Raw genomic sequence first — 18,855 nt, 5'->3', positions numbered from 1 at the left:
AAAAATATATGGCACAGACATAATATAGACAAGCGTACCAAGATATATATTCAAAGAACTGACAGCAAAGATTATATGTTCCTACGCCTGGAGACTGAAAATATGCCATAAAAATATATAGTGTAGTATTAGTTTCATAGGTGTCCACACAAACTGTCAAATGGGCATCAATGAGGTTTGTTTCAACTGAACTCCTTGTCACACAATTACTACACTGTTGCCAAGTTCACTAAACAAGTCATACAAGTCTTGTTCAAACATGGTTGTAAAAAAATTTCATCGGTCCTGCTTTGTTATTCGTTCACAAAAAAAAACACAGGTACACACAAGTTCTGTCTGAATAAATTTTAGAAATACAATGGGACACAAAAGCACGTCTTTTATTATTTGAAACCAATATCAAATGGATTTTCTTCATTCTTAAGGTTAAGGTCCACATATTCATCTTTCTTCCCCTTTAGTTGTAATGAGATAGTTGGTATGTTTTTGTCTGCTTCATCTCTAGTTTTAGTCAGATCTGGAGCATGTGAAGCCATTAGTTTAATCACACAACCTTTTTGAATCATTCCTCTTTCATGGGCCATGGCCAGTTGTGTCACAACCCTTCTCTCTACCTGTAAAAATATGGTTATTCTGTCAAAGACCTTATCAAAGTTGCTTTAAAACTATTTCACTACTAAAAAATCAGTACAATGTATCATGTTTTTTTGTGTTTGCTTTTGTAGTTAGAACTGTTTACTTTTTTGTTTGTTTTTTCATTGTGTGATGCTTAAACTGAATATAGCAAAAAATATGTCGCACACAATATATAATATCAAAATGAAATGAAACTTACTAAAAGTCTGAAACAAAATGACAAATCACCTACAAATTACTGTTAAGATTGATGTAAATACTGTTAATTAATGCATTAATTTTTTGTTATTTTCTTGAAGGACAGAAAAGTTGAAAAAAATAGTACCTATGAATTGATTCTTAATACTATATAACTCTAATACCATGAAAATTGATGCTCATGAATACATGTATGTTCACTTGAATGAATCTATTTACAGTATAGTATTTTTCTTATGTTGCACGGTCTGCACATATAAACATAAACTGAGAGATTCCAAGCTTCTTGTTATCTTTGTACATAAAATAATTTCACATTACTGATTTTCCAATCGATCAAGAATATTCTTGCACCACAGAATGTATATCAGAAACTGTTTTCCCTAAATGTATGGGGCAAAACCATGAATTTCATCATAAGCAAACTTAATATCAATAATTTTTCAATAGACCATGCTAACTTCTACCATACACAAATAAACATTTGGTTTGTGGCTAAAGTATTGTAAGAATACCTCATATTTGATTGACCTAGCTCCATAATGAACATCATAACCATCAGCCAAAACATCTACAACATTGTGATCCCAAAGTAATTCCATGTTGTGTTTTTCCTTTGCCTGTCAATGATGATTTCCAACAATATTTTACAAGTATATATAATTTGAAGCTTAGCAAGTATTATCAATTAGATAAAGAAATGAAAGCATATACTAATACATGTTCTTGAGATAAGATTTTATGGGGGATTTTTTAAATCATGGATTGCATATCCACAAAAGGATTATACTGTGAAAGTACTATTGTTCGTGGAGTATTAATTTTTGTGGGTAGGCCAAACCACGAAGTTTGGTTCCCCACGAAATGGAGAATTCCATTGACGTATACACTGAAAACCAAAAAAAACCCATGAATTCAAGGATCCACCAACTTCTGTTTCTTCTCTAATCCACAAATTAAAGAACTCTCACAGTAACTCAATACCATTGAAGGGACAAATTTCATTCACAGAAAGTGACTCACAATTACAGAGTCAAGTGTAACTTACACTATTCAAGCAATCATTTTTGAATTTTCAACAGGCATTAATGAAGTTTAATAGTAGTGTAACAGACAAGCATGGTTTACCTCACAATATAATACATATGCCATTGAGGATCAAAGCATGGTTTACCTCACAATATAATACTTATGCCACTGAGGATCAAAGCATGGTTTACCTCACAATATAATACCTATGCCATTGAGGATCAAAGCATGGTTTACCTCACAATATAATACCTATGCCACTGAGGATCAAAGCATGGTTTACCTCACAATATAATACCTATGCCATTGAGGATCAAAGCATGGTTTACCTCACAATATAATACCTATGCCACTGAGGATCAAAGCATGGTTTACCTCACAATATTACATCTATGCCATTGAGGATCAAACCCTAGCCCATCAGTGACAAACAAATATGGCTAAAGAAATAATCTCTTTTGGCATAGTCAATTACAGTGGGTAATATAGTAAACTCAAGGGAATAGAGTTGGTCTGCACTTGATTTAAATGACAATCACCTGATGAATTTCCTTTAGCTAATTAATGGTTTTTTGACAGTTGACAAAAAAAAAGATTTAAACTTTCTATCAAAATTAGATTAAAATGCATATGAAATAATATTTGGTTTAAATATCTTGTTAGCTGTCCAGTAAACTGCCTAAGTCATTCCAAAAGGTAATGTCATTTAATCAATAGAAGACTCAACTCTTTTCTGTGAAGTTAACTATCTTATTCTCTGTAACTAGCTGTTTTTTAAACTATGTATGTCTCCTGCACAAGTGGCAAATCTTGACACATCAATTTTGTAACCAAACATTACAGGATACTTATTGTAATAATTTACCTCAACTGGTACCTTAAACACAGAAATAAGGTCATGCAAAGTTAATTCATTGTTTCTCAGACACTCCTTCTTCCCCTTTGAGTGTGTCTCAAGGCCTTTTTTATTGCCAAATTAATGAAATAAAATAAAATGAAATAGGTATACCCCCGCTTGTACATGAAGTTTATGTTAGACAGCAGACAAAATCGCTTACAATGTATGCACTAACAGTATAAAGCAAGACACCAAAATTTAAACCAATCAATCCAAAGTGACTCCCTCCCTCATCATTTTTTTTTAGAAAAAAGGCCTGGGAAACTTCAAGTTTTAACTTTGCATCGACTTAAGTTTCCACATAATATATGCTGGTTTACATAGAATACATTACCTGTTCAGCCCAATGTTCTAATTCTTTTGTCACTAACTTAGATAATTCAGATCTGGAGAATGGCAAGAAATATACAATCTCATTAATTCTTCCCAGAAACTCATCCCTTCTAAAATGTCTCTGAAATAAAATCAATAAGCATTTAATTCCCATTACAAAGATTCTGAATGAGAAAAAAAACCAATAACATACATGTATGGACTTGACACATAGATGGTCATCATATACAAAAGACAGCGGACTTACTAATAAGAAATACTGTAAACATATTAATTTTCATGGTTGCTAATTTGTGCATATTCGCAGGTATCAATTTTTTGGTTTCAAAAAAATGATTAGCCTTATATAGTGTTAAAAATCAATTTCGTGTGTACTATTTTTTGTGTTTTTTTGTCCACCGCGAAAATAGCTATAATTAGTACAATTACAGTATTTTACCAATACTAGGATTGGACTTCAGAATAGTATTTTTTTAAAGCTCCATATGATCTGTTTTGACTTGGAAGGGGGAACTTTCTCATTTTGAAACTCTTATTTAATCAAACTTATTTATTTGTAAAATCATTGCGGAATAAGCATCAAGTGTTTATGTTAAACATCATGGAAAGGTACAGTTATAATCTACATGACATTTAAAAACCTTACATTTACCTCATATTCATTTTTCTTGTTGACGTTAAGTTTTGATCACATCACAAATTTAAGTTAATGAAAAATCATATTACAGTATAATGAAATCTGACAGTGCTCACCTTTAGCCATTAGCCTGAAAGCCCAGGGCTTAAATTATTTGGGCTAGTGAAATGATGCGACTTCTTTTCTTGTTTCGATCTACTTGAATCCTATACAGACCTCTATTAATCAGGCTAGTCGTTGAGAATTTTGAAGGAAAGGACTGATCAGAACATGTAAGATCTGTTCAAAGGAATGAGAAAATGAAATTTTTACTTAAAATTTAGGATCCTAGAACACACAAATATGGAATGTTCTGTACCTTTGAAACATCAACAGAACATACATGTAACAGATAGAGTAAGCATACCTTTAAAATAGGTCTAACTACCATATCTTTAAATCTTCTAGATATTGTGATTCTTTCAGATGCTTCTAAATCCTCTGAAAGAGTATAAAATAAAACAATTTATTATAGAAAAAGTGATAAGGTCTATATATAGAACAAAATAAATTTAAAAATCAGATTTTTAGTGAGCATGCTTACAAAACCCCACACACCCAAAAATACACACTTTAAACTGGTCAAGTGGCTATACCTTAAATAAGACACAACTAACAAGATTCTCAAAGTGCAATCAGTCCAAGGAAAGATAAATAAGCTTTTTAAAGGCTACAAACTTATACAGGAAGTTGATATAGGACAGCAACTATGTATCCCCATCTCTATAAAGCAACAGCCCAAATCTGAAATCCTTCCAGTGGGAATTTTGTGCCAAAAATTATTTTGAATCATTTCATTAAAAAGGAAAAGTCCCATGAAACAGGAAGTTGATGTCAGACAGCAAACAAAATCATTTATAGCATATACCCCATCTATATTCAAAGTGTACATACCATATCTGAAATCAATCCTTCCAGTGAGAGCAAAGATTTTTGTGACAGAAATGTTTTGATGGCTGACGGATGAAGTGATTCAAATATACACTATCCATTTGTATGAGAGGTTGTACAATTATTCCTATTTAAACTTTTTTATTGCTACTAACCATTCACAAAAGATGAATCTGTCGTTATATAACCTCAGGACAAAATTTAGTTGATAAAAATTCACATTTGTTTTTGTGGGAATCTTTCTTGACAAAGTTTACAAAGGTTTTGTCAAATTTAAGCCACAATTTGATACAAACCTAATTTTTCTGTATGCTTCTGTTTATCTATTTCATCTGCTTCCTTCCTCAGCTGTAAGGCATGCTCAGCAATAACCTCACTGGCAAGGTTAGAGGTCATAATAAACATAGCATCTTTACATTCAATAGTCTTCCCCTTACCATCTGTGAGTCTGCCCTAAATGAATTAAATAAACAAATGAGGCATTTTAGAAAATTCACACCTGTAAAATGAATTGGAATTGAATACAGACTTTGCCCAGGCCTTGATGGTTCATTTTTATATATAAGATAAATAGTAAACAACTCTGTAGCTCAAGATTAGCTAGACTGTGCCCTTTTTCTCAAAGACTGAACTTGACTTAGAGATCATTTGAATAGGTTCTGAATCATAGCTAATGTCAAACCAGGAATCGAAACATAGAACCACTAAGATTATAATTCCCTCTGTAAATATATCAGATATCTGACTCAGAAAAAGAATTTGAACAGAATTGCAGAGGCCCCTTTTTGACCCTTTATAATTCTAAATAAGCTCAACCCCCAAAATCAATCCCCATCTTCCTCTAAGGATATGGCATCTTTGGTACAATTTCAAAGAAATTAAAAAAATATATATTATCAGTACAACAGGGAAATGCATGTTTTTGGCCTCTTTTGAGCAGTTCAAGTCATATAACCCAAAATCATTCACAGCAGCAATTCTTTTGTAGCATGGCATTTTTGTATTACAATTTCAAAAAGATCCATTAACTTTTAGTCAAGTTTCTGGCCCCTGTTTGGTCTCTAATTCATAAATGGCTCAAATAATAACCCCAAAAATCAATCCCAGCCTTTCTTTGGTGATATGGCACTCTATGGTACAATTTCAAAAAGGTTCATTCACTAACAGTCAAGTTATTGTTCAGATATCATGCTGATTTTTGCCCCTATTTTGGACCCCCAACAACCCTTGAAATCAATATCAGCCTTCCTTTAGTAATTGCCATCTTGTGGTACAATTACAAATAGATCCCATCACATAAATTGATTGTCCAAACAGAATGAAAATGTTTGTTTCTGGTAGCTTTTTAGCCCTATATAATAATCTGTTCAAGTCACAACCTCCAAAATCAATCTTAGGCTTCCTTTTGTGGTATGGTACATGTAGTATAACTTCATAAAGATCTGTACACTTATACTCAAGTAATTGTCTGGAAATGAAGTGTATAGGGACAATGGCAACAATGACAGCATGATACCATTGTGGTCTTATAGAAATAAATGTTCTACATTCTATGTATATAAAATAACTAAATCCCTTGAGTGTTATCATACATCGTTTGAACACACAGGCATACTGGAAAACCATGTCAGTCAAACAATGGTGTATAGAACTATGAGCTACTATGCCCATCAGACTGAAGGCAATATAAAAAAAAACAAAACAAAAAACTTAAATTTGAGAGATTTCTGAACTTTCCTCTGAAGCTCAAATTAAACTCCTATCAAAGTTGTAGAATTTTATACTGCCAGGAACAGTAAATATGTTCTCAGACTTTTTCAAGTTTGTGGCACTGCATGAAGTTTTTATTAATGGCAAAATTGCTTTTTCTTAAAAAAAACTTGGAAATGCCTAAGAAACACTCCATTTTATAATTGTAGAAGGGAGATAATCCTTATTTAAGATTTATTTTTGTTTTCTACTGAAGTATGCACCTCGTCAAATAACTGTAACATGATTGTCAGTACATCAGGATGTGCCTTGTCTACTTCATCAAACAATACCACTGCATTAGGATTCTCTTTCAGTTTCTTCGTCAGTTGTCCTCCCTCTTCATGGCCTATATAGCCTGGTGGTGAACCAATAAACTTTGCTACCTAGCAAGTAAAAGAAAAATATTTTAAAAAGCTCAATTGTTGCAAAATTGATGGTAATTTTAACCAGACTGGTATCACTTTCAATACAAATTAAAATTATTTATTGGTATAAAATCCAAATAATAGGATTACAACCAGTTACAATACAGGACAAGTACAAAACACGTAATTCAAAGTTAGAACAAACAAATAGAAAGAAAAAAAAACATTAAATACTTTTACCGCAGAGGAGAATCATAATAATCAATCATAATATTACATAAATGCACACTACTGAATATCTTTCATTTCCAACATAAGTCTAAGAAGAAAGCAATTTAAATCACTCAGAGACTTACCTGGGTTTTTTTTATCAAAAGTGGTACCATTCTATTTTTTAATTGGAATAAAAGTGGATTTTGTTTTACAATTTTGAATTTCTTAACAATATTATTTTATTTTTGAAGTAATTAAAGTTATTCAATGACTTTTGGACCCCTAGTTTTATTACTGAAATTTCAGCAAAAACACACTAGCCATGCAAGCAGAGGATAAGCGCCCATATTCAGTACAAGGGATCTTAGATTATGGTCAAGGGGATACAGAACGATTATTGATTTCCTGTTCAGAAACATTTCCATATAGAATAAAAATGACGTTGCCCACTCATACAATTAGTTGTGAATGGAAAGCATCCAAAAATGCTTACAACATATGCCTTATCGATATAAAATCACACACCAAATTTGTAATAAATCCATGAATTGGGAGCCAAGATTTTTATGGCGAAAATTTTTACAATTATGCCACGAAATGGAGAGAAACCATAATTGCTTACAACATTAGTGCCATCTATATGAAGGCCCACACCAAATTTAAAATTGAACCATCCATTGGGAGCCGAGACAATTGCGACGAAAATTTGGACTGATGGACAAAGTGATTCCAATATACATTGTATCATCCACTCATTGGGGTATAAAAAGGAAAGAATATTAAAAGGTATTTTATTATTATTTTTTCCTACCTCATGTTTCTCTTGGTATTCTGACATGTCAAGTCTTATAAAACTCTGAAAAAATGTTAAGCAAAAACATTTTCATTTTCAAAAAAGCAAACACCAATGTTCTACAATAAGAGTCCTTAAAAAAAACAGGATTTTGGTGATACAAATTATTCTATAATTAGATTCTTTTTTCATTGATATTAAATTCTAAATTTCACATTCATAGTGTTATATCAGATTCAGATTATATAAAAGCAATGATATACATACTTAATTACCTTTTTGGGATTTTTATGCAAGTAGGCAGCAACCTGCTTTGCAAGTTCTGTTTTTCCTGGAGATTTAAAAAGTGAGTAAAGTAAAAAAGCCAGTCAAGCAACACATAAATTTTCATCCAAAACTCCAAAATTTGAGGAATGTATTTACGTACGAATCACTGTAAACTCTCTGGCTGGATTATAGTATCATACCTAAAGTCATTTTTGTAGATAACACAAAATCATATTTACACCTCCTGTATATTTTTATAAGATGTTTACAAAATATTGGTATTTTTAATCGACAACAAATTTGTCCAGTGTGGTGGACTTGTTTTTCAACAAACAGTCAGCATTCCAATGGGAACAAATTGTGCTCCTTTACTTGCTCACCTTTTCCTTCACTCTTATGAGGCTGACTTCATAGCTGATCTGATCCGAAAGAAAGAATATCGTTTAGCTAGATCCTTTAATCTCAGTTTCTGCTATATATATGACAAATTATCTTTAAACAATCCTAATTTCAGGGATTTGATACATCACATCAACCCCAAAGAACTTGAGATAAGGGATACTACAGACACTGTGAAGTCAGCCTCATATCTTGACCTACACTTAAAAATTGATGGTAAAGGAAAACTATTGACCAAACTTTACGATTCAAAATTGTCAACGTTCCTTTCATCTGTGGCAACATCCCTTCAGCACCTGCATATGGAGTGTTCATACCACAACTCATACGTTATGCCAGAGCTTGCCGAAACTATGCAGACTTTTTGTACCACACTAGAACTCTAACAAATAGGCTTCTGGAACAGGGTTATATTGCTACAAGATTGAAGTCATCACTACAGAAGTTTTATGGTCGTCATCATGAACTCATGGATCATTATGGTGTACCCATCTGCACCATGAAAACTGATTTATTCAACGGGTCATGGTTTTCCTTTCCTCATTTGTCTATCCCGGACTTAACTTTTTATGAGAAACTCGGCGGGTGTTTCTAAAAAAGCAGAGGATGCTTACCCTACCGGTGCACCTGGTCCATGCTCCCAGTTTTTAGTGGAGTCCGAGTTGCTCATTTGCTTTTGTTACTTTGTATGTATGATTTTAGTTACTTTATGTTCTTTGTTGTGTATGTCTGTTTTCCATGTCTGGTCTTTGTCCCTGGATTACACTCTTTTGATTACCATTATAACCTGGGTTCCCTTGATTACTCTTTGCTATGACATATGTAAAAAGCAACTGATTTTTAACAGATTTGTCAATTTCTTCATAAATAAAAATGGCCTTTTAAACAAAATCAACTAATATTTCCTTCAAGAAAAAAAATCTCCCTAAAATTCCTCTGACAAAAGTTAACGGCATACCTATACCAGATGATCCAAGGAACAAGAAAACTAAAGGATGATCTTCATCATACCAACCATTTTCCTTTCTCCTCACAGCTGTAAGTAATGCAATGAAACATACCATAGAAAAACTATCATTTGTAGGGTACCAGTTTTTGTTGTTTTCATGAATTGATCAAACCATGAATTTACAGTACCTGAACCAACCCATGCAACTATAATTGCTATCAGCCATCAATTATCAATTGGTTTCCAATCAGTCAAACCAGTGACGGCTTCCACTTTACACCAAACGACCAGTGATCTTAAATACATTTTACTGATTACTTTGTTTCAGTTTTCAATTTTTTACACATATTCACTAAATGATTTAAATTCAGACATTGATTTAATGACTTTTCTCTTACATTTGTTTTTAATGAAATACACAAATATGGATTTAATATTTCCAATTCAAGACTTTTTAAATATTCCATATCAAATATGGCACTACATTTGATTCACTCCCAAAAAAAATTCTGAAATTTACACGAGCCGATTTTACATAACCAAACTGCAATCAGATTTGTCACTGGTCATCCATTATCTATCTGCCAGTGAACATTAAGGTCTCACTAACCACTTCCGGGTCAAATGTCCACCCACCTATGTAGTACCAAAAACACATTGAACCTAGAAATATGCATTGTAGGTGCATTATTTGTGTATATTCTGATCAAAAGTAGTCAAAATAAAGCTGAGAATGTGTACTTTAAAATCATATTGTAATTTACAACAAAAGTGTATGAATATTGTGTACATGTGTGAGTAATTTGCCTCCATGCTGTCAGCCAGCAGAAAAGGTAAAAATATTGATTTTCAGTATTTTTTATTCAAGTAAATTTTGTGAAGAATTTCTACAGTCATCATACCATTAGAATAATGATTTTTAAAGCCTTATTTTCCAAGCTTCACAATGGTATGCAACTTTAAAGTGTCATTTGTCCTGGGAATTCACAGAGAAACATTTATAATTACTTGTTTAACATGTAAAGTAACGGAAACGTTAGAAGTGGTTAGTGAGACCTCAATCAGCAAGTCATTGGTCCATCGAATTGTTGCCCAGATCGGTTCAGAAACAGTCATTTTTCATCTAAATGTACTGGTAAAATTCTAATTTGAAACATAGAGGCTTAAACTGCAATCCATGAACTCAATACTCTATGAACCAATGAAAATTTGGAAAACCATGAAATGAAAATTGACACCCACAAAAATAAGTTTTCATTTAGAAAATGTTAACAATTCCAACCCTTTAATGCCAATTTTTCACCTACACACAAACAATCCTGACAAATCATCAAACTTATGGTATTTATTTCTTCAGATTAATATTGCTGAAATCTCTCATTTTTGAATATTTCATTTAAATGATAGTTATACATGTAGCTTTGAGTTTTTAAATTAATTTAAGATTTATTGAAATTTTTTAATCAGTGTCAAACATATTTTATAAACCTAAGTACGGTAAACATTACTTTAAAGATTTATTTCTAGTACAAGTAAAAAGTTACATAACACGGCTCATATGGAACCAAGAATATATAAATATGGCTAATAAGCAATTAATTAACAGTTTAATTATCAAAGGTTAACAGGATATTAACTGATCAATATGGCTTCTGCCATCATGTCACTTGCCCAAGTACTGGATAGAATAAACTCAATATTTATCAAAAGAGATTGGTCATTCAAATCTTTATATAGGGGTTTCTGGAGTCAATAATGAAACTAAATTTGTTTTTTTTCCAGGATGATCTTGACAGGTGTCAATTTACATACAAAAAAAAAAATTACCATTTTTGTTCCATGATGGAAGAAAATCAAATAGCACCTCAGAACATACTATCTTGACCTTTTTATTTCTGAAATAACTGTTTTAGCGCATCATAGATATCCCTAAATGTATCTTTCTACATTTACCTGCAGCCACTATATTAATAGCTCCCTCCTGCCCAATGATATGTTGTTTTAATCTTTGTTCTAGTGGGAATTTTCTCCTTTCCTCTGCTTCTCTGCTTTCTTTAAGCTCAGTGAACTACATGCAAAAAAAGAAAGTTAGCTGATAAAAGAATCTCAGTGTACTCCTCTACATAACTAAGTAACTGAAAACTCACTAGTTTTACAAATAAATCTTGTTAAAATATTGAATCTAATGAGACAATAAAAAATACCCTGAAACATTGTAAAAAAATGGGGTGGGGGAGAGGGGTTAAAAACAACTTAAATTTTTTGTAACTTTGGTGTAAATAATCTGATCAAAATGAATTACAATCTTGATATGTATTTTATGATACTCAATAACTATGAAAAGTTTGAAAAAATCATTCAATATCCTCTTTATTTATCACCTGGAAATCTTTGGGAACAGACACACGGACACTTAACTTTTTGGAAGGTATCACGTAATACTTTTGCTACTTCATGTGGCAGGCTATAAAAATGATTGAAACTTTTTCACTGTTGTCTCCTTATTAGCTTTCATGAGGAGGACAATCAGTTCCAAAAGAAATGTTTTGATAATGTGAGGATTGTTGCTACAGATCAAAACTTAAGTGTCAAACTCTGTAAGAAACAGGCAGTTGGTGAAACATGGCATGGAAAAAACACCATTTTGAAAGTTTTATTTGACTACTTTCACCATCAGAATCAAGGAAAAAAACAAGATTTTCCATATCACTTGTAAATAGAATTATAATTTCATTGAAATACATTGAAAAGAACACTTCAAGAGCAGATAACTCTGTCAAAAACCTGATTTTTCTAACATACTTTTGAAAAATTTCTAAGCAAAGTCCAGTGATGCAGAGATCAAATAATATTTTTTTCTAATAGAGAAAGTATCCTTGAGTAAAAAATACATTGGCAGATTAGTGGAGTTTTGACATGTGTGTTTCTGATTTTCCCTATTTTGCCTGATTCTTACAAAAACTTGGGCTTATAATTCAAAAATTCAAATTTTACTACTTCAAGTAATGACAGAACTGGTTTAAAAAAGTGCTTAAACATAATTCAGTTAAGATTGCAGATAACATTTCACAGCTTACCTTCTTCTCTGCATTTTTCAGTATAACTTCAACATTATTACTTTTAGCATATGCTAATGGTTTATGTCCATTCTTATTCTCAATGGTAGGATCAGCACCTGTAAATGGTTAATGCACCAAAGACTAGAGGAGCAATTACATATGACACCAACTCTGCAGAAATCTAATGTGGCTCTTTACTAAAGAACTTTTTACAGAGCAATCTTTCTTTAAATACTGACTAATATTTAAATAAACAGCAAGTTAAATAGAAATGAATAAATCTACTTAAAATATCACCTATAAAAATTTAAAATGGTAACAGAAAACATAGTTTACCCTTTGACCTTAAAGACGCTATCCAATGGAAATGCAAGTCACCTGATTGCAATTCTGTTTCTCGATTGGCCAAATACTGATAACTTATTGGCGTTCGAAAAATTGTATCGGAAATTGTGCATCATGTATTACTGTAGAAAATTATAAGTAAAAAGATCAAATTTTACTGTGTCAGCTATCTCTTTTAAAAGATAATACTTGTTTTCAACATAACTTTAAACTACTATCTACAATTGGAATACTACACTGAGTTTCATACACAGGAATACAAGTTTCATACATGTGAACATCAGTCTTAAAATTTCAAATGGTTAAAAATTAATACAACACAACATATACCAGCATCAAGCAAGGTTTTGACGATTGGACCATCATCCATAAGAACAGCATAATGTAAAGCAGTGCAGCCTTGGAATGTAGCTTGTCTACTGAGTCTGTCACTGAATTCTTCTTCTCTAGCTAGCATTACTGAAAGTTAAAAATATATTACTCAAATTTACTAATAACTACTTGGGCAATTTGTTTTGAATTGTCATGAATTTGTATGTTCAACAGCTCCCATTTGTCAATTTTCCTTTCCAATGTTAATGCTACAAATTGCTTATATTATAAAGAAATCTGTCTAAACCACACCCTGAATAAACAGTCAACCTGTCTTTTTCAGTCCTGACCCTTGAGCTTGTGTTAGAACAAACATCTGTCTTAACCAAACAAAACTTTAACACCAAAAAGGGTTTCACTGTTCTATAACATCTACCAAGAACAACTTAGATTGAAGTTACTGAATTTTTATAGTACATATATATAATTACATACATGTTTTAGATTTATGATTTATTTACAAAATTCAGCAAGAGTGAAAAAAAACAGGCTAAAACACACTTAAAATTTCTCCTATTTTGATTAAGCTTAACTGAACAATATTTTCACCCCCAAAAAAGTTTGGTCTATACAGATTTCACTGTACTTAAACATTTGGGTAAAAGTTAAAGAACTTTTATAGCATATTACTATCATTACATACATGTCCTAGATTTAAAATAATAAATAGTAAAATAATTCTGGCTTAAACACACTCAATTTTTTATCTTCATAAGAGTGAAATTATTATTAAGCCTACCCTGTAATGCATTATAACCAGTTTCTCTTGCTATCCTCAAATAGTTTGTGTATTCATCTCCAAGGTTTGGGTCAGCCCCATGCTTCAGAAGTAGTTCCACTGCCCTGTTCAATGTATAAAATAAAAATAATTCTGATCAAGGAAGAAGCTTATAGGTTTCTGTATGACTGCCTATCAATTTAAATAAAAGTACTTTGAATAGTAGTAAATGATTAGAAGTCACAATTTCTTCCAAAGACGATTATTGTGATTTACCATCTATGTACTGGATTCCTAAACTCCACAAAAATACATACAAACAAAGTTTCATAGCTGGATCTGCAAAACGTACCACAAAAACTCTTTCAAAACTTTTAACTTCTATACTCACATCTGTCAAAGACAGTCTGCAGTCCTACCACAACACTTGTTACTCCCGTAGTGGTATTAATTCAATGTGGATCCTGAAAAATTCAAAAGATCTTTTGGAGACAATCAGTTCAAGACTATTATCTGAATATAATAGCATTAAAACCTATGATTTTTCAACACTGTATACCTCTATTCCCCATACTCAGTTAACATCCTGAGTTAAAAACATTATACATCGTTGTTTTTCCAAAAAAGATGGTACACCTAGATACAAATATATAGTTCTTGGTAGAGATTCCTCATACTTTGTAAGAAATAATTCCAAATCACCTTCCAAATATACAGAGGAAGATGTTTACAAAATGCTGGAATTTTTAATCGACAACATATTCGTCCAGTGTGGTGGACTTGTTTTTCAACAAACGGTTGGCATACCAATGGGAACAAATTGTGCTCCTTTACTTGCTCACCTTTTCCTTCACTCTTATGAGGCTGACTTTATAGCTGATCTGATCCGAAAGAAAGAATATCGTTTGGCAAGATCCTTTAATCTGAGTTTCTGCTACATAGATGACATATTATCTTTAAACAATCCTAATTTTGGGGATTTGATACATCACATCGACCCCCCCCAAAAAAAAATATTGAAGTTATCACTACAGAAGTTTTATGGTCGTCATCAAGAACTCATGGATCTTTACGGTGTCTTCATCTGCACCATGAAAACTGATTTATTCAACGGGTCATGGTTTTCCCCTTCCTTGTTTGTCTACCCCGGACTTGACTCTTTATGAGCAACTCAGGGGGGGGGGGGGGGGGGGGGGTGGTGTTTCTACAAAAGCAGAGGACGCTTACCCTACCGGTGCACCTGGTCCATACTCCCAGTTTTTAGTGGAGTTCAAGTTGCTCATTTGCTTTTATTACCTTGTATGTATGATTTTAGTTACTTTATGTTCTTGTTGTGTATGTCTGTTTTCCATGTCTGGTCTTTGTCCCTGGATTACATTCTTTTGATTACTGCTATATTCTTGGTTCCCTTGATTACTCTTCCATGTCTGGTCTTTGTCCCTGGATTACATTCTTTTGATTACCGCTATAACCTTGGTTCCCTTGATTACCCTTCCCTCCTTTGTCAAATGAAAAAGAATAAATGTACCTACAGTGAGCACTTTTTTCCCTGAGGTATTGTACAAGACCACACATCTTAGCCTCAGCGATATATTAAGTTTGCAACAGTGAAATTTTTTCTCTCATTTTTTATTTGTTTAAAAATATATATTGAAAAGCACTATTAAAGTGAGGAAAATAGTTTTTTAACAAAATGGCACATCAGTGAGTGAAGTTAATAAAGATCCAGAAAAGTTTATAATTATAAATATCATTCATAAAATGCCATAACAATTATCCATCTCTCGAAGTCTCAATTATGATTATCTTGACAAAAGCACTCTACCATACAAAACAAACATACAATGAAACCTGACTATACCAATCCTCTTTTTGACGGTAGAATTTTTTTGTGTAGATAAATAATTGGTTTATTCAAGTTTAAATTACATGTAAACTGTTTCAAAGGGATTCAGAAAGTGTCTGGTTTTAGACAGGTTCTAGGTTTATTCAGGGCACTGTTTAGACAGGTTCTATGTTTATTAAGGGTTTGGTTTAGACAGGTTTTAGGTTTATTCAGGGTTTGGTTTAGACAGGTTCTAGGTTTATTAAGGGTTAGGTTTAGCCTTATTTCACTGTATTGAATTTATAAAAGAAGCTGTACCTTAGACTTCTGTTGATGGCAGCTAACTGTAAAGGAGTCCATCCAAGCTGATGTCTCTTATTAACATCTACACCACTTTTAATCAGCCTAAAAAACATTAAAATATGACTGGTATTCATATCTGAAAACCATTCAACACAAAAATCAGTAAAATAGTATTTCCAAAAACATCGGCAAGGGAAATTTTTTTTTGTGGATCTAGTCTAGGGAATTTAATTACAGATCAATACTGAATACCAGTACAAGTAACTTACCACATCCCATGATAATTTGAACTTTAAAACATTGAAATGGTAAGGTTTGAGGCCTATCTTGCAGAATTTGATGACAATGTTGACCTTTTATATTCCACTAAAAGACCTAAATTTGGAACCACTAAGGACAGAAATTTTACACTGTTTGGGTATATTTCCACATGTACATGTATGTTCTTTCAAACTGTATTACACTCTCAGTGGAGTTGGAATAAGATTTTTAATCTCCTTAATTTCCAAATTTGTTTATAACAGTTTATAACAAATAAATACCTTTCAACAAGACTGTTTTCTTTTTCTTTAATTGCTTCCAACAGTCTTTCATCTGAAAATAAAAGTAAATGAAGCAAGAAGTGATTGTATCAATGGAAGACCAAACCTTTCCTGAATTTGATTTTATATTTTAAGAGAATATTAGATAGCAACCATTGAAATAATGAAGTTGAATTTTGAATTTACAAAAGGACAAAAGAGGTAATCATAATTACCGAAACTGGTACTTTGGGTTTCTTACTAGTCTGCTGCTATGATCATAAAGGCAGCTAAATGGTAGAGGAGTCCAAAAATGGTAAAATGAAAATGAATAATTTCTGGAAGATGGCACAAGGCGGCGATCACAAGCTGATACACAATGATTTACAGAAATTTGTAAATTCGAAGGAGTATACATCTAACTCTCATAAAAATTAAAGAATCAAAATTTCCTGATAATATGCACAACTAATATGGTGTTCTTGCTACATACCAAGTTTTAATAAATTCTGTCGGTTTATTTTAAAGGATTGTTATGAAAAGCTGATAAATAATTTTTTTCAGTAAATATCTAAGTTCAAAGGTGCATAACTCCCATTAAAATTAGACAATCAATTTTTTCTCATAATATGTACAACTACACATGGTGTTCTTGCTACGTAGAAAAGTTGCGATGACAAGCTCATACATGATGATTTATGGTAAATTTCAAAGGGGCATCTCATAACAATTAGAGAATCAAAATTTCCTGATAATATGCATATGCTACATATGGTGTTCTTGCTACATACATGTGCCAGGTTTAAGGAATTTCTGTTGAGTAATTTCAGAGGAGTTGTGATGACAAGCTGAAGTGTTAGGGACAGACAGATGGATGGACAGAATACATACGGACGGAGTGACCCAACTCCTAGAACTGCTTCCACCTTTGACAATGCAAGTAAAAACCTGGTTTGCCTAATAGAAAATTACTGGCAATTATGACACAGAAATATTCAACAGATGATGTACAGTCCTGAGGATACAAAATCTTTACAGGCCAAAAATAATTTTTCTTGGCCATGTCCATGGCAATCACTGGTCTTGGGAGGCCAAAGTTTTTATTTTGCTAGATCATCTCCCTGCAAGGCATAAATATCAGATTTATAGCAGGACGGCATTGTAAACTGGATATCAGTTCAAGCCCATTTTTGATTTAATTTTAATTTTCCTCAGCCGTTCTATAATCCAGGCAGAGTTGTCTTTCGTTTTATTTGTTATGTATTTCTCAGTTTATAAAAACCAAACATCAGAACTTACGATAGGTATGCCCAAATAAAAAAGAATTTTATAATTCCTTACGAGAAATTCTATTGAAATTTCACCATTTTTGTTATTAAGTGCCAACTGCTGACAAAGTACTGATATTATAATTTTTCAATTTCTGTGTTCAGAACTATAGAAAAATTTGAAAATAAAGTTGTTTGGTAGGAAAAACAATTCTCAAAAGAATTTTTGACACCAAATTAGCTGGTAAATCATTGTTTTGGAAAAATAACCAGCAAACAAAAATCTTCTCAGTTACAAAATCATGGCTGATTAAACAATGTAAACATTGTGATGCTGCATTTAAATGTCATTGGATTCCAACGATATGAATGAGCAAGTCATGTGACAAAATTTGAAAAATGGTAAATGTCAATAAAATTGTAGACAGTTTAATTGGTATTTGAACAATATGTTATACATAGGTAGTGAGATTAAAATAATCAGACAGTTATAATTGACCTGCTCAGGGAATATTTTTCAGTCAAACTGGTTTGTTGCTGGCTTGTTACCAAGCCACATAAGGCCTCAGCAAACATCATGATTATCTGGACCTATGCCGGCTATGGCTATGATGCACTCATCTGCCTCTGCCCCTGGCTTATGCAATCTTGCATCATACACTTAAGGGGGGAATATTTTTTTCACCCAATGGACTACATGTACATAATTAATTTTAAAATATCTTACAATCAAGACTGGAAGTGTTTGAACAGTGGGCAACAACTCCAACTATTGCAAGAGAACCTCCCACAGCAGATGAACGAAAAATAAAACCGGGTGCTTGTCGCAGAAAATTTAGCGTATAAATCCTGCTCCATTGTCTTCTAAAAAAGCAGTATCTCTGATTATGGATGCTAGGAGTTTGTTTAGATTTTTTGCATTGATGGCGACCTATAAAACGACAGTAAAGCAGAAAACTTTGTTGGAATCGTCTGCACTGTTTGCCCAACATGCCGACCGGAAGCGCTTCCAAAACGATGTCGTAAATTTACAAAAATGAGTAAA

The 18,855-nt window shown here is 32.5% G+C and overlaps 1 protein-coding gene across 2 annotated transcripts; it reads right to left on the bottom strand.

Annotated features, from left to right (window-relative positions):
• Window positions 1–30: 30 nt before the first annotated feature.
• LOC148605454 (mitochondrial disaggregase-like) lies at window positions 31–18,839 on the bottom strand. Of its 2 annotated transcripts, XM_088551132.1 has the most exons (16): window positions 18,538–18,839; window positions 16,564–16,615; window positions 16,037–16,123; window positions 13,915–14,018; window positions 13,134–13,262; window positions 12,477–12,574; window positions 11,353–11,467; window positions 9,409–9,486; window positions 8,060–8,115; window positions 7,803–7,847; window positions 6,635–6,796; window positions 4,958–5,114; window positions 4,138–4,211; window positions 3,096–3,215; window positions 1,350–1,454; window positions 31–614 (listed from the first exon to the last, which is right to left on the bottom strand). In XM_088551132.1, exons 1-16 carry the CDS (start codon window positions 18,800–18,802, stop codon window positions 384–386), a joined length of 1,878 nt encoding a protein of 625 aa, XP_088407258.1. In that variant the 5' UTR covers window positions 18,803–18,839; the 3' UTR covers window positions 31–383. The 2 variants fall into 2 exon arrangements, with proteins under 2 accessions (XP_088407258.1, XP_088407259.1); XM_088551133.1 differs by lacking the exons at window positions 16,037–16,123; window positions 16,564–16,615; window positions 18,538–18,839 and adding an exon at window positions 14,285–14,344 and having other exon boundaries at window positions 365–614.
• Window positions 18,840–18,855: the final 16 nt, after the last annotated feature.

The sequence above is a fragment of the Perna viridis genome, chromosome 10 (assembly GCF_037379345.1).
Source record: "Perna viridis isolate PV_CMFRI_1.1 ecotype Kerala chromosome 10, ASM3737934v1, whole genome shotgun sequence".
Lineage (NCBI taxonomy): Eukaryota > Metazoa > Mollusca > Bivalvia > Mytilida > Mytilidae > Perna > Perna viridis.
The sequence above is the reverse complement of the archived record's forward strand: the minus strand, read 5'-3'. Positions and strand labels throughout refer to the sequence as shown.